This window comes from Tachypleus tridentatus, chromosome 12 (assembly GCF_004210375.1).
Source record: "Tachypleus tridentatus isolate NWPU-2018 chromosome 12, ASM421037v1, whole genome shotgun sequence".
In the NCBI taxonomy this organism is placed as follows: domain Eukaryota; kingdom Metazoa; phylum Arthropoda; class Merostomata; order Xiphosura; family Limulidae; genus Tachypleus; species Tachypleus tridentatus.
The window spans coordinates 68,511,035-68,529,243 of record NC_134836.1 but is presented as its reverse complement, the minus strand read 5'-3'; the positions used below and the strand labels follow the sequence as shown (position 1 = coordinate 68,529,243).

The window sequence follows — 18,209 nt, the reverse complement described above, 5'->3', positions numbered from 1 at the left end:
CACCTGTCCACCAAACAAACAGTAATTATCTTACACCACTGTCATGTGTTTCTGATAGATACTCACCTGTCCATCAAACAAACAGTAATTATCTTACACCACTGTCATGTGTTTCTGATAGATACTCAACTGTCCATCAAACAAATAGTAATTATCTTGTACCACTGTCATAAATCTTCAACTAAATTCACATTCCTACATATATTACCAGGGACAGAACCACTTGTTATGTAAAATCATTATACTTTCAACAATAAGAGGGGACCACATTGTCTGAATGCAGTAAACTCTTCATAGTTTACTCTCCATTGAACTAAGAGCTAGAAATAAAACTTGATGAGACAATGGAGAGGCTAATGTAGAGAAAGAAATTAAAATCTGGTAGAAAGTGTAAGGATAGAAAGAGGCCTGGAGACAGTAATACCTAATAATCTGCGAGAAAGAGAGTAGAAAATGGGAGAACCAAACTCCCATCAGATCATTACCATGAGGCAAATAAGTCATCTCCAAGACCCTCAATGGCAAGCTCTCAGTGAAGGATTGAAGGTCAAAATGTAACAAGAATATTGTGAATGGAAGGGGGAATCACAGATCTAGAATGGTGTATAATAGTTCTGATAATCAGTGTCATCATTTCCCAGTATAGTCTTGGATGACTCCAAGTGATGAGAATCAGAAATGTGGAAAGATGAATTCCTGAATAACATAAGCCATAAAATGTTTTTTTTATTTCTGTACAAACGTTGGTACACAGACCTTTGTCATCCAGGTAATGAGTACTTAATGCTTTGCTTAAAAAAACAAAAGAAACTTTACCATAGACACTGGAACACTGCAAGTTTCATAAAAATGAACAATCAAATTAGGATGAGGTATATTCACTAAAAAATTTACATTTTTGTTATATTTCATTCTCCATATCAAGAAAATAGCAAACAATATCACCAATAGTAACAAATATTTAACATACTAACAGCAAACATTCTGTAATTCTGAAGAGAAAACTCCTCTTAAAGTAATGCCAAGGACAAGAATGAGTTTGTACATTTACTAAGCATGTATGATGTGTCAGCTTCCTATAGGTTAATTTTGATTACATCATACTCTGATACAGAAATAATTTAACATATGAGGAGGTGCATTTTAATTGAGGCTTCTGGCACAATGTAGCATTTCTTTGTTCTGTTGGGGTAATATTTCTGAAAAAAATTTGTTTGTCTTATTCACCATACGACAATAAACATTTAAAGTAGTCATTTAACGCTTGTCTTGTACTGTTGAACTACACCATAATTATAACATACATGGTACATCTCTCATTACCATTTACTGTTGAACTGCAACATAATTATAACATGCATGGTACATCTCTCATTACCATTTACTGTTGAACTGCGACATAATTATAACATGCATGGTACATCTGTCATTACCATTTACTGTTGAACTGCGACATAATTATAACGTGCATGGTACATCTCTCATTACCATTTACTGTTGAACTACACCATAATTATAACATGCATGGTACATCTGTCATTACCATTTACTGTTGAACTGCGACATAATTATAACATGCATGGTACATCTCTCATTACCATTTACTGTTGAACTGCGAATTATAACATTATAACATTTACTGTTGAACTGCGACATGGTACATCTGTCATTACCATTTACTGTTGAACTGCGACATAATTATAATATGTATGGTACATCTGTCATTACCATTTACTGTTGAACTGCGACATAATTGTAATATGTATTGTACATCTGTCATTACCATTTACTGTTGAACTGCGACATAATTGTAATATGTATTGTACATCTGTCATTACCATTTACTGTTGAACTACACTTTACAAGGTAAATTGCACATTGGTATAAAGCTATCTAAGTAAATAGTTAAATGCAGTAGTTTTTCTCCCTGGATATAGATCCTCTTTTTCTCTGAAGCTGAGGTTAAAATATATGTAATTATGTATTATGCAAAAGAAAATTACAACTAGCATGTGTTGATTACAATACTTGCTGACTTTGCTGAACAATTGCACTTGCTGATTAACACGGTTAGATAACAACGCACTTGCTGATTACGACAACACGGTTAACACTTGCTGATTACGACAACATAGCACTTGCTGATTACGACAACACGGTTGTTATGATAATCAACAGTTTTGAAACAACACGAACACTTGTTATGATAATCAACAGAGTTTGAGCTCTCACCTCTTTATTTAGATGATACAAATGATTAAGTTCACACTTCATCTGATGTTTATGTAAGTTCAATGACAACTTGTAAAATTGACATTTTAAACTTTCATGAAACACATAGTTCCCCAAAACTTTTAATTTTTATTTTGTTAGTTCTATTACAATATAAACATATCATGATACACCCCGTTTTTTAGTACTAAGAATATGAACATTATTAAGGAATGTTTTAAGGTGATTTTTATGATAGAGCAAATGTTCATGTTTTAATATTATTTTTCTCTCTTCATATACCATCCTCACACTTCTATTGTTACCACTCTCAAGTAGGAAACATACCATTTTAATACATTTTTTATTTCTTCAGATGGTAGTCAAGCTTTCATTGAAATTTACATCCAACAATGATATTGAACATCAAATCAAACTGGTTAACAATGTTCACATATAAAACATGAACAATTTGAAGAGGTGAATATACTTTGAAATACACAATAATATCCACCATCTTAACATTGTTTCAATTCCTCTTTTAAGACATTACAAGATTTAAATTTAACAACCCAAATATTCATAAGTTTAGAAATCCATGACTTAAATTAACAAAAGAATTACGAATATTTTTAATTTTCTTATTTTATCAAAATAATCACTATTTATTAACAAACAATGAAGGTATTTTTATATGGACCTTACAAAATGGTTCTAATTATCGTTAACATAGCTTAATACTCAGTCATTACTGACAATGTTCAGTAAGTGGCCATCTAGGCTTAGCAGTAATGTACTCTGTATTATTGAAAATGTCATTATTTATTTACACATTTAAACAACTTGTTTTTGTGAAATATATGAAAAAAGTATTAAAAGAACTACTAGTTGGCTGAGATAAGATATGAACTTAAGAATACTAAATCTTGTACCCTATGTGTAAGAAATCCTGTGAATATCACTTATAGCAAACACCTCATAGTAAGTCAAAGAAGTAGTCCAACCCTTGGCCAACTTCCCAAATAGATATACCTGTACCAAGTTCTTGAGCCAGGTGAAGTCGGACATTAATAGAATAGAGAGTTGGATAAAACAACATATGTCTATTGTTTTCTTCTGCCCTGTAAAAACAAATAGTTTCACAACTGAGAGGTTTCATACAAATAAAATATTTCAACAATCATAAGATTCTTCACTCTATATTCAACAATTCCAAATATTTACCTGGATATCCATTAACCTTTACACAACACATTTATTATACATTATTGTATATGTTGCTTTTATAATACTCAATTCTAGATTAAATTATGCATACAGTTTTGTTTTCTTTTACTTTTAAAGCTAGTTTCACTTAAAGATTGTACAGAAACAAACCAATATTCTAAGTTTATTTTTTATGTTTAAACAGCTTTGTTAAGGTATGAAACTCAACTACAACCTAGGTGTTTATATTTAAACAAGTTTGTTAAGGTATGAAACTCAACTGCAACCTAGGTCTGTTTACATTTAAACAAGTTTGTTAAGGTATAAAACATAACTACAACCTAGGCTTCTTGTTTACATATAAACAAGTTTGTTAAGGTGTAAAACTCAACTACAACCTAGGTTTCTTATTTACATTCAAATAAGTTTGTTATGGTATAAAACTTAGTCCTTACTGGAAGAATTATCTTATTGTACAAGCTTACCTATACTGTATGAAATGTTCTTGTGAACTGTTGTCCCACTGAAGTTTAGGATTATATTTCTCTAACATTTCCAAAAATCTGCAAATATTTCAAGGAAATTAACAGAACTCAGAAATCAAGTCAGAACTTCAAGTGAATGTGCAGTGACAACAAAGAGGTGAAAAGGGAACTTACAAATGTAACAGAAGGTTCTTGAAAGAATTTCAGTAATCAAGGCTAAAGTGTCAGCATCTTAAAAGCCTTCAGGTCAGAATAAATTAAGAAACTTAAAGTGTGGGCTGTGATTGGTTATTGGTAATCCAATCATTTATTCTCACAGGAAGACAGAAATGTCACTTAATCATTGATAAAGATACTCTATCAAGAACATGCTAATACCTCTATCAGGCAGTTGATGCATATTTTAAATCTTGAATACACTGTTTAAATCACTAAATAAAAACTATGTACTGATTTTATTGATTACATTTACTAGCCATTATAACAACTGCTCCTAACCCAAGTTGTGCTTCTCTTAGAAATCTTCTTTAGTCAGATGTTTAGTTACTATTTATAAAGTTATTCATCTTTTCTTTTAGACTAACAGTCAGTCACTGAAATGACAATACATAGAAATTACACAATAAGGAGACTACATTCTACAGTAAAATATCAAACCCCAAGATGTTCTGTGGGAAATTAGTAAAACACTAAGTGTCTAAAGATATTAATGCATACTACGTTATATTAGTATGATAAAAACATCAAGGGACATTACTATCGTATATTAATAAATTATACTTTACTTCTGAGGAACAGAATTATGTCCCCAGTAAATGTAGTAAAGATAACAAAGAACTAGGGAGTTCTTATATCCCAGTAAATGTAGTAAAATAACAAAAGAACTAGAGAGTTCTTATGTCCCCAATAAATGTAGTAAGATAACAAAGAACTAGAGTTCTTACGTCCCCAATAAATGTAGTAAGATAACAAAGAACTAGAGTTCTTACGTCCCCAATAAATGTAGTAAGATAACAAAGAACTAGAGTTCTTACGTCCCCAATAAATGTAGTAAGATAACAAAGAACTAGAGTTCTTATGTCCCCAGTAAATGTAGTAAGATAACAAAGAACTAGAGTTCTTATGTCCCCAGTAAATGTAGTAAAAAAACAAATGAACTAGAGAGTTCTTTCGTCCCCAATAAATGTTGTAAAATAACAAGAACTAGAAAGTTCTTATGTCCCCAATAAATGTTGTAAAATAATGAGAGTTCTTAAGTCCCCAATAAATGTAGTAAAATAACAAGAACTAGAGTTCCTATGTCCCCACTAAATGTAGTAAAATAAACTACAGAATTATGTCCCCAGTAAATATAGTAAAATAACAAATGAACTAGAGAGTTCTTAAGTCCCCTTTAATGTAGTAAAATAACAAAAGAACTAGTTCTTACATCCCCAATAAATGTAGTAAAATAACAAAAGAACTAGTTCTTACGTCCCCAATAAATGTAGTAAAATAACAAAAGAACTAGTTCTTACGTCCCCAATAAATGTAGTAAAATAACAAAAGAACTAGTTCTTACGTCCCCAATAAATGTAGTAAAATAAGAAAAGCTACAGACAATATTACATTCCCTAGTAAATTGGTAAAATGACAAACATTACTAAGTACCTTGAAGAAATGGTTAAAATAAATACTGATGATCTGATATTAAAACGTAAACAGAAGAACGAGTGTTTCAACTGAATAAAAAACAATAACTGATTTCAGAAGAACATTTTTAGTTTAATGAAGAATCAACTGAACTATTGCTGTTGGGTAAAGAAACTCACAACATTTAATTTATATACTAAAAATATAAACCTTTTACCAGAGTTTAAGTTAAGGACAAAAAAATAATAGTTACAACTTTAGTGAAAGAACAAGCAACAAAACTAAGGTATTTCAAGACTTACTGACTTCCTACAATAGGTCCTCCTCCAACACTAGTATAGTGATATCCATAAAAATTTAGACCAAGTAATATCTTCTTACGGTCTGCACTATTTTTATCGGGAACTAAATGCTCCACACAATTCTTCATCCATGAAACAGGGCTGTTGGGCCCTGGTCTAAAATGTTCATTGTAAGAAATTTAATCACAATCCAGAAAACTGTTCATACACTGCTACGTGAAGATTTTGTCTTAATACATGTTAACCTAATATAATTAAACTTTGTTAAGATCATGAAACACTTCTCATTTAATTGGTAATTCACCTGAGAGGAAGAAAATTATCTGGTCAGTAACAAATCTGTTTCACTTAATCATATAGTCAGTATCAAGACAAATTCATTAAATGATCTGGTCAGTAGCAAACTAGTTTCAATAAGTCACCTGGTCAGTACCAAGTTAAATTCATAAAGTCACCTGGACAGTAGGAAACCAAATTCATTAAATCATCTAGTGGTACTTAAGAACTGCCAACAAACATACAATTTAACTGGTTGAAACTAAAAGTCAGTTGTAGCATTCTGTTAAGCCAGTTGCACTATTATATTACATAAATTATGTGATCAGTCACTTTTAACTACAGCTACATGGAAAAAAATGAAGGGGAATCAATTAACTATTTATGCATGAGGGTATCTACTTTAGTTACACCACTGTATGGAGGATAGTAAATCAAATTCACTAAATCATCTGGAAAGTATGCAATCAAATACCTTAAATCATCTCGACAGCTACACTTGAAATTCATTCAAATGTTTCATGAGTGACAAAAGAAACTTATCATAACAATGTAACTTGTTGAGCAAAAAAAAACATGAAAAACTTCAACAAACTGTTTGTTTATTTCTGGCTTAATAACCGATACCACTTCTTACCTCTCAGGATTAGAATAATCATAAGTCATTAGGCTGAATGCTGTCACAAATGGGGCTACTCGAACAAAATCTTCGTGAGTAAACATGCCAGGTTTATTTCTGAGATATAAACAAACAAAAAGAGATAAAGCTTGTAAAATCTCTTTCACCTGGGCTTACCAACTGTTCAACTTAAATATAAACTGTGTTTATGTTTTATCACCAACTGTTCAATGTAAATATAAACAGTTTATATTTTATCACCAACTGTTCAATGTAAATATAAACAGTTTATATTTTATCACCAACTGTTCAACTAAGAGATAAAGTGTTTATGTTTTGTCACTCTACTGTTTTTACAGAATGATACAGATGTAAAATTTTGTTTTATCACAATGATTCAGTCTACTGTTATTGCAGAACGATACAGATGTAGAATTTTGTTTTATCACAATGATTCAGTCTACTGTTCTTACAGAACGATACAGATGTAGAATTTTGTTTTATCACAATGATTCAGTCTACTGTTATTGCAGAACGATACAGATGTAGAATTTTGTTTTATCACAATGATTCAGTCTACTGTTATTGCAGAACGATACAGATGTAGAATTTTGTTTTATTACAATGATTCAGTCTACTGTTATTGCAGAATGATACAGATTGAAGAATTTTGTTTTATTACAATGATTCAGTCTACTGTTATTGCAGAATGATACAGATGTAGAATTTTGTTTTATTACAATGATTCAGTCTACTGTTATTGCAGAATGATACAGATGTAGAATTTTGTTTTATTACAATGATTCAGTCTACTGTTATTGCAGAATGATACAGATGTAGAATTTTGTTTTATTACAATGATTCAGTCTACTGTTATTGCAGAACGATACAGATGTAGAATTTTGTTTTATCACAATGATTCAGTCTACTGTTATTGCAGAACGATACAGATGTAGAATTTTGTTTTATCACAATGATTCAGTCTACTGTTCTTACAGAATGATACACATGTAGAATTTTGTTTTATCACAATGATTCAGTCCACTGTTATTGCAGAACGATACAGATGTAGAATTTTGTTTTATCACAATGATTCAGTCCACTGTTATTGCAGAACGATACAGATGTAGAATTTTGTTTTATCACAATGATTCAGTCCACTGTTATTGCAGAATGATACAGATGTAGAATTTTGTTTTATCACAATGATTCAGTCCACTGTTATTGCAGAATGATACAGATGTAGAATTTTGTTTTATCACAATGATTCAGTCCACTGTTATTGCAGAACGATACAGATGTAGAATTTTGTTTTATCACAATGATTCAGTCCACTGTTATTGCAGAATGATACAGATGTAGAATTTTGTTTTATCACAATGATTCAGTCCACTATTATTACAGAATGATACAGATTGCAGAATTTTGTTTTATTACAATGATTCAGTCTACTGTTACTGCAGAATGATACAGATGTAGAATTTTGTTTTATCACAATGATTCAGTCTACTGTTATTGCAGAACGATACAGATGTAGAATTTTGTTTTATCACAATGATTCAGTCTACTGTTATTGCAGAACGATACAGATGTAGAATTTTGTTTTATCACAATGATTCAGTCCACTGTTATTGCAGAACGATACAGATGTAGAATTTTGTTTTATCACAATGATTCAGTCCACTGTTATTGCAGAACGATACAGATGTAGAATTTTGTTTTATCACAATGATTCAGTCCACTGTTATTGCAGAACGATACAGATGTAGAATTTTGTTTTATCACAATGATTCAGTCCACTGTTATTGCAGAACGATACAGATGTAGAATTTTGTTTTATCACAATGATTCAGTCTACTGTTATTGCAGAACGATACAGATGTAGAATTTTGTTTTATCACAATGATTCAGTCTACTGTTATTGCAGAACGATACAGATGTAGAATTTTGTTTTATCACAATGATTCAGTCTACTGTTATTGCAGAACGATACAGATGTAGAATTTTGTTTTATCACAATGATTCAGTCTACTGTTATTGCAGAACGATACAGATGTAGAATTTTGTTTTATCACAATGATTCAGTCTACTGTTATTGCAGAACGATACAGATGTAGAATTTTGTTTTATCACAATGATTCAGTCCACTGTTATTGCAGAACGATACAGATGTAGAATTTTGTTTTATCACAATGATTCAGTCCACTGTTATTGCAGAACGATACAGATGTAGAATTTTGTTTTATCACAATGATTCAGTCTACTGTTATTGCAGAACGATACAGATGTAGAATTTTGTTTTATCACAATGATTCAGTCTACTGTTATTGCAGAACGATACAGATGTAGAATTTTGTTTTATCACAATGATTCAGTCTACTGTTATTGCAGAACGATACAGATGTAGAATTTTGTTTTATCACAATGATTCAGTCTACTGTTATTGCAGAACGATACAGATGTAGAATTTTGTTTTATCACAATGATTCAGTCTACTGTTATTGCAGAACGATACAGATGTAGAATTTTGTTTTATCACAATGATTCAGTCTACTGTTATTGCAGAACGATACAGATGTAGAATTTTGTTTTATCACAATGATTCAGTCCACTGTTATTGCAGAATGATACAGATGTAGAATTTTGTTTTATCACAATGATTCAGTCCACTGTTATTGCAGAACGATACAGATGTAGAATTTTGTTTTATCACAATGATTCAGTCCACTGTTATTGCAGAACGATACAGATGTAGAATTTTGTTTTATCACAATGATTCAGTCCACTGTTATTGCAGAATGATACAGATGTAGAATTTTGTTTTATCACAATGATTCAGTCCACTATTATTACAGAATGATACAGATTGCAGAATTTTGTTTTATTACAATGATTCAGTCTACTGTTATTGCAGAATGATACAGATGTAGAATTTTGTTTTATTACAATGATTCAGTCTACTGTTATTGCAGAATGATACAGATGTAGAATTTTGTTTTATCACAATGATTCAGTCTACTGTTATTGCAGAACGATACAGATGTAGAATTTTGTTTTATCACAATGATTCAGTCTACTGTTATTGCAGAATGATACAGATGTAGAATTTTGTTTTATCACAATGATTCAGTCCACTGTTATTGCAGAAGCGATACAGATGTAGAATTTTGTTTTATCACAATGATTCAGTCCACTGTTATTGCAGAACGATACAGATGTAGAATTTTGTTTTAAAATTCATCACAATGATTCAGTCCACTGTTATTGCAGAACGATACAGATGTAGAATTTTGTTTTATCACAATGATTCAGTCCACTGTTATTGCAGAACGATACAGATGTAGAATTTTGTTTTATCACAATGATTCAGTCCACTGTTATTGCAGAACGATACAGATGTAGAATTTTGTTTTATCACAATGATTCAGTCCACTGTTATTGCAGAATGATACAGATGTAGAATTTTGTTTTATCACAATGATTCAGTCCACTGTTATTGCAGAATGATACAGATGTAGAATTTTGTTTTATCACAATGATTCAGTCCACTGTTATTACAGAATGATGCACATGTAGAATTTTGTTTTATTTGTGATTCTGTCTACTGTTCTTATAGAATGATACAAATGTAGATTTTTTTATTTTTTTTTAATTAGTGATTCAGTATACTGATATTAAATAATGTAACAAATGGAGAATTTTGATTCAGTCTACTCTTATTACAGAATGATACATATGTAGAATTTGGTTTTATTACAGAGATTGTGTACTGTTGTAACAGAATGATACAGATGTAGAATTTTGTTTTATTGATTGATTAATTTAGTGTTTTATGGCACAAAGCAGCTAGGCTATCTGTGCCAAACGTCCAGTAAAAAGGTAGAAATAAATTAAATGTAGTAAAATTCATAAAAGGAAACGAAGGTAAAAACAAAACAGCAATTAAAAACAGAAAATGGCATAAAACCAATGTTGACATCCAGTCTACAAAGTTGTAAAGGACTTTCTGTAGCAGAATGGTAATGATCACAACCAGCCAGGAAGACTAACAGGTAAGTACAAGAACCACCGTCAGTCACCTGAAGTTGGTTTTTGTTTTATTAGTGATTCAGTCTTCTGTTGTAACAGAATGATACAGATGCAGAATTTTGTTTTATTAGTGATTCAGTCTTCTGTTGTAACAGAATGATACAGATGCAGAATTTTGTTTTATTAGTGATTCAGTCTTCTGTTGTAACAGAATGATACAGATGCAGAATTTTGTTTTATTAGTGATTCAGTCTTCTGTTGTAACAGAATGATACAGATGCAGAATTTTGTTTTATTAGTGATTCAGTCTACTGTTATTAGAGATTGATACAGCTGTATAAAAAGGGTTATTTAAGAACATTTTCCATAACCTTACCTGTGATATAGTGGTGGAGGAATGACAAGTACAAGGTCCATGAAGTTATTTCTCAATGTGGTTCCAAATAATTCCAAGAAATTTGACAGCTCTCTATGTAGAATCAAATCATTAAGGTTTTACCTTTATATAACCAACAACTTTTCTATGATCATTAAAAGTGAAATTACTGTTAACAATCCCATCAACATGTGAAATTGATATTAACATGTGCATTAGTATGAACATGTAGATTTAACAGCAACATCAATTCTCTGTACAAGTCACTATCACAACCATGTTACTATGAAAGTACTTTAGGGTTTAATGTAGTACTTATATATGTACGAAACCTATCAAGCCTTCTATACAGAAGAAATGGAATATTTCAGTTACATATTTTTAATGAACATTTAACTCACAATTTACTAAGCCTTTGTTGAGTCAGTCCATGTGCAAGGTGATTTTTATGTTGAGAATTATAACCTTTTTTTGATCTTGCAGGTTTCAGATTTAATTTAAATAACCTCACAAATCTCCTAAATAAAGATGGAGTTTTTCAATAAGACTTTGTACTTTTATCTGTTACTTTCTCTATCACTATATATGGGTTCAATATATCTGATGAACGTTACAAATGCCAATCTCAAATATTACCTTTCTTTTTCTAGTGCAAATTCATATTGTAACAGATTGTTACACTTTTTGAACAAACCAATAAATCACCAAACAAAAACACAAGTTATGGTAAATTGAGTATTGAACTTCAGCATGCATGATCATCGAGGCACACACACACTGTTAAAAAAATGTTTCATTTTTTTCTATTTACATATTATTATCAAATCTTGATAAGTTTTACTTTTACATTCCAATTACTTTTATAACAATAAATAAAAATATGGATAAATATTTATTACTTTCACATGTATATAAAGTTGGAATAACAGTTAAGCCTAATTTTTTGGGGTCTTTACTGAATGTATATATTAATATTTTCTTATTTACAAAGTTTATGAATCTCGTGAATACATACATCCTCCCAACTTTATCTCAATCAATTTTTAGATACAAAGACAGAATCTTACAGAGGTAGAGCTCCATCGTTGTCTATCGACATTAACGTTTTCGGTGTTACTGGAGTAACTTTGTCCACATATAGATCACTGAATACATGCATCAAGGAACGTACAAGTTCATTTATATAATCTGTCATCCACTTAGAAACTTAAGTACTTTAAGCAAGCACACAAGATGGTTTCATAAAGCAGAGGAACTACTACTCTTTCAGCCACTAAGTAGAAGTGCATAAAAAAAAACCTTAAAAACTTTGGATGTAAACACAAATCACTTCAAAACTATGGTAAAACAGTTTACTCACTCTTTCATCTGTCCCCCTAACATGCTCCATAGTTCAACTACATATCCGTCAAAATCACTGACCTGCAAACAATAAAGTTACCATACAAAACTATACTTGTACATATAAATAGTACAGCTAACATAACAAACTATACTTGTACACATACAGTACAGATAACATATGAAAACAAGATAAGAAGTGAATTATGCCTCCTTCAGCTATTTATTCATTCTTACATACCTTCCCAAAATCCACCAGCAACTGAGATACCTCGAGCTGATCATTTACAGAGGTAAACAGCTTTGACAAAGAAGCGTATGTCCAGGATTCAAATATGATCCTTGGAACTATCAAAACCAAAGATATAAGATTACTAATAATATGTAGGTATTAGAAAAACCACCTTAAACAAATTATAATAATTACTGTACATAACAGATGAAGTAAAAGTTATTACATGGTGAACTTTGGATCATAGTACCAAAGTAAAAAATAATTATTCACAAATTATATACAGCTTAGTCTAAGTACAGATAACAATCAGATTATTCGAATATAATCCAATGTATGATGCAATATACAGAGAAAGGAGCTACTATCAAGTAGGTAGGACTGGTGTAATATCCAAAAGTTACTGCCAAATAGAAAGAAAATACACTTTCTGTTACTGCAACAAAAATACATCTGGTTTTATCCAATGACTGAAGTAAAATGTGGCATGTTTGGCTTTTCTACTATCAAACATTATTTTACTTTAACCAGGGATAGATTATGTGAGAATCTGATAAATCTTGATAATAGCACAAAGTAGCAAGCCACGTACACTCATTTTGTATACCATCATGGTACAGATGTCACTACCAGCTGCCAACATTGTACATTGATGTTACATAAAGATAAGTAATTTTGGAAGAATTATTTTTTTTAATCCTATAACTGTGTGACAAAATGTAAGGGTGACAAAAAATATGTTCCTTTTTCTGTTTCCAATGTCTGTTTTTTTTTACATAATCCTTACAAATGGACCAAAATTTGTCCAACATCATACTGAACTCCAAACAAGTCAGTGATTATATACATAAACCATGACAACACAAATATTATGTAGTTATAGTAAATCTGGTATGATCAGATATCAATTTTGTTGTGGTTAGTAGTCCAGATAATCATATAGAAGCCAGTAACCATAACAACACACACAATTATGTAGTTACAGTAAATCTGGTATGATCATATATCAATCTTTTGTTATGGTTAGGGGTCCAGATAATCATATAGAAGCCATGACAACACAAAATTGTGTGTTAAAAGCAAACATCAGATGTTGCACTATTAAAGCTAGTGTTTGCACATTTAATACTATTAACACAAGACAGCACCACTGTTGTTGTTTTCTTAGTACAAAGCTACATGCACTTCTTCCATCCAGGTAAAACAAACCCCAGATGCTTACAGTGAAAGTCCATTGACTCACTTAGGAACAAATGGCATACTTCTTGATATAGTAGTATTAAGGTCTTCATAGTGGGTCAAACAAAATGGAAGTTTCTATATACTATTAAAGTAAAGTAATTATTCAAATTTTTTTCATGAATTGAAAAGTTAAAAATATTTATCTTCTTTTACAGAAAACGTAATAGTATAAACAAAACTATTTTCATGTGATGTTTTCATAATACAAAACAAATAATACCGTTTATCTCCTTTAGAAGACAAACTGACGTTTCACTTCTTACGTACTGAGTTATTAAGTGTGACTAAGAATTGAAACATCACACCTTTCAGTTAACATCTAACTCCAGTAAACAATCTTCATTACCTATTTTTACCTTCTTGTTTGTTTTTCTGACTTTTGACATCCAACCTTTGTTAATATCATGTTGGCCTTCAATTTGATAACCTCCTTCAGGTTTTGGTTTCAGTTGTAACCAGACGGGTGACACGTAAGTAAACTTGGCTCCAAATAACTTAGCTATGTCATAACCATGACTGTTCCACTAATAGAGAAATAAAACAACTACTGTAATAAATGTACTACTTTTAGATCAACTATTCTAATAAAATTACTTAATGTAAATTGATTAATCAATTGCTGTAATAATACTTGTTTATTGTAATTTACATACTGTAATAATACTTGTTCAGTGTTATTAAAACCCAACACAAATATACTTAAAGTAACAACATATTACATAATAAAACTATTACAACTTCTTTTACAAATCAAACTGTTTTGTCCTGCATGTCTTGTTAACTTACAACTCACATATTACAAAGAAACATTTCCATATAAAAACTACTCACTGGTGTGACATATGCTATCACAGCTCCACTGAACTGACTTTCTGTAGCTTTGGGTAGAGAGAAGGCTTTGTGTTCCTTTAAGATGTCTTTACTTTTAACACTTTGAGTCACCAAATTTCTTTCTACAACAGTCTTTTCAGATGGTAAAGCTTCTTCTACCTGTCAAAGGATGAAATAATTTAATTATTAGCAAGTCCAAGTGCATGTCATATGTTTAGCTAGGTTGTGTAGAAAGAAAGGTCCAGGAATGTCATATGTATAGCTAGGTTATGTATGAAGAAAAGTCCAGAAATGTATTCTCAAAATGGCTGGTATGGGTATTAGCACTTTAATTAAAATAAAGTACTGAATAATGTTTCGACTTGAAGATGACCTAAGAAGGTCAAACATTGTTGTGTACTTTATTTTTATTAAAGTTTTAATACCCATACCAGCAATCTTGAGAATACATTTTTACTTTAAGTGGGTTTCTCATCATCATGAAAAGTCCAAAAACATGTCATACATGTTTATAAGTTATGTAGGAACACATGAACCAGTACTTTAAAACACTGCAAGCCATTTGGCATGAGTTTTTATGGTTCCTTCACACAAGTCTTATTATTCTATAAACTTTTCAATTTTTTTCTTAATCTCACACTGTGAAGTTATGAGCCAACTGACTTATGACAAGTTAGATTAGCCTATATGAAACTGATGAAAGATTTACTTTGACAATAAGCATTAAACACACATAAAATGTGAAATCAAAATAACATTTCTCTTGCACCATAAAGAAGACATTCCTATCTAGATTCAACCTGTCAAATAATTTCTCCTAAAACTAAAATACTGGAAATTTCAAACTTCATTACAAGATGTTTTACTAGTGTTATACAGTTTTGTTGGCTTATTTTACCTGAAATTTAAGTTAAGACTTAAAAATATTTCTTGCCTTTACTTTGGTTTTCTTTTCTCCACGGCTTGATTTTGAAAGTGTAGCATTCAAGTACAAAAAGCTAGATATTAAAACAGCAGCAAAAATGGTTAGCTGCATTGTTCATCAGACACACTCTGTGAAGAATGAAGAACATCATAAGAAAACAATAGACACTTCTTTCAAACTTTCATTATGTTATGCTGTAGAGATAAATATACTAAGTACAAGAAATTCATTAAATAACAGTTTGCCTCCCAGTGACACAGTAATGAGTTTGAAGGTTAATGTTAAAAATGAGAGGTTGATACCTGTGGCAGGCACAACACAGATAGCCCATTGTGTAACTATGTGCCTACCAGAAACAAAAGAGTAGCACCTACTGCAAATTGCTTAAGGATCACAATACAGCAGCAGTGTGATTTACCTGTGCAAGAAAAATATACAGATTCATACTGTCAATGTGTCTGAATAGCTTTACCAATAAAAAAAAAAAACAGTTTTTAAACTAAGTTACAGTATAAACTTTGTACAAGGTTAAGTACATAACATTTATAAACAATACTGACTTCTCTACAGTTGTACTTTGTAGTAGAATATATTTTGTAATCATTAGTAAATATTCACTAAATGAGTTACAAAAACATTCTGATCACATCACTAAACAATGACAAACACAATGAGCTTTTCTTGCATTTCTCCACAACTCATTCTAGACGGTGTGGTTTAAATTAAACTCATTTTTTAAAAAGTTATTTATGTACAACCTTATGAACTGCTTTCCGAGAATCCTGATATTTCAAATCCACACTTTACCCTCACCACACAGGATTAATAAGGCAAGACTCTCCCATAGCAAAACCATATCCATAACAAAACAGATGATGAAACTTGAAGTACCTGATACTGAGAAAGAAACTAAAACACTAAGTCAACTTCCCCTTATTAATAACACAATTCTTCATGAATAACACAAGGCATAAAACCCAATGGGTGAAAAAGAAATTTATATTAATATTCCACACCTGTCTTCAGACTGAATGAAAATTCACGAACATGACACAAAATTTACCTTTTTAATACATACTTTATCTTATAAACAAATATGTTAGTATTTTTATACAGTTTTCTTCTACGACTGTGCATTAAAACACCATGCATTGCTCAAGTTACTGCTAGTCGTTGGACCATCTCAACTGTACTAACTTCCCTAATTCACCACAAAGAAACTCCTTACACGCATTTTATCACACTTCAAGTTTAAATTATTCTTATATCTCATTTAAAAACCGGTATTGCAAGAAGTATGTAAACTGAAAGGTTTATAAATATTTCATTGCATCATGTTTTTACGATCGGTTTAACTCATATCTTCATTTTTTATCAATATTAATTATAAGTTCATACAGTCAGTGTTAACATCTCTAACTTTAAAAGTTATATATTGTAAAAGGCTGAATGTGTCTTTTACTTCTTTTAAAAATAAGTTTTAACTTTACAAGCTTTTATTACTTATAAAATACAAGTTACACTTGGTGTATTTTAAAATTTAAACTAAATAGCATAATTATAAAAATAATTAGTAAATAATGCACATTAAAATAGACCCATTCAATTTAAATTATAAGCACATTTTTGGTAATAGGCTTATATTCTTAACTTTGGAAACATTTGAATAACAATAAAATAACCTTTGTGTATTATTAAAATTAAATTTTACACATAGTTTCACAAATTACCAACGTTACTAACTTTACACTGCCATACACGTAAACTAAAACATTCCCGAGCGCCACCAACAGACTAGTAGTCATGTATATGCAAAAACGGCTCGTTTGGGTTGAGAAAATATTTTACATAGAAGAGCGAACAACGTTTCGACCTTTTTCGGTCATCGTCAGGTTCAACCTGACGTAGTTCGCTCTTCAATGTAAAATATTTTCTCAACCCAAACGAGCCGTTTTTGCATATAAATTTCTCAACAAGTGGGTTTCTCGACATCACAGACTAGTAGTCACAACTATTTTCAATGGATTATATTGCAGATTTCTTTTCACCGAAGGCAAAATTTAAAATGTAACCTTTGAGGTGAAAAGAAAAGAAAACGTAATATATTCATTAAACAGTTGGTCATGTATATATTACAAGGAAATAAATTAAACGCAAAACCGTAATATTGTCAAACACTTAAACTTATTTATGGTACTGTATAAGCTAAAAGTTTCAAAAAAAACCCACAAATGTTTTGTTCCGACACATCAGCCTTCACGAATAATAAATACACTTGTGGTTTTCTATTTGTAGGTCCAGAACTTTTCTTGTAAGTTTCTCAAAAAACACTACAAATTTCGTATCGTTAGAATGCCTTTATCCCTTTGTAAACATACATTCAGGCTTTTCTGCATGATCAGCGAGCTATCGTTGTCTTCAGTAGAACCAGGCATGGCCAGGTGGTTAAGGTACTCGACTTGTAATTCGAGGATCGCGGGCTCGATTCCCCATCACACCAAA

The 18,209-nt window shown here is 30.9% G+C and overlaps 1 protein-coding gene across 3 annotated transcripts; it reads right to left on the bottom strand.

Annotated features, from left to right (window-relative positions):
* Positions 1–2,561: 2,561 nt before the first annotated feature.
* Positions 2,562–17,588, bottom strand: LOC143233495 (chitinase domain-containing protein 1). Of its 3 annotated transcripts, none has more exons than XM_076469777.1 (11): positions 17,451–17,588; positions 15,717–15,835; positions 14,783–14,941; positions 14,298–14,475; positions 12,719–12,825; positions 12,497–12,558; positions 11,137–11,229; positions 6,750–6,848; positions 5,837–5,992; positions 3,903–3,980; positions 2,562–3,332 (listed from the first exon to the last, which is right to left on the bottom strand). In XM_076469777.1, the coding sequence occupies exons 2-11, from the start codon at positions 15,816–15,818 to the stop codon at positions 3,188–3,190; spliced, it is 1,179 nt and encodes a 392-aa protein (XP_076325892.1). In that variant the 5' UTR covers positions 15,819–15,835; positions 17,451–17,588; the 3' UTR covers positions 2,562–3,187. The 3 variants fall into 3 exon arrangements, with proteins under 3 accessions (XP_076325892.1, XP_076325893.1, XP_076325894.1); XM_076469778.1 differs by having other exon boundaries at positions 17,390–17,491; XM_076469779.1 differs by having other exon boundaries at positions 17,438–17,456.
* Between the last annotated feature and the right edge of the window lie 621 nt (positions 17,589–18,209).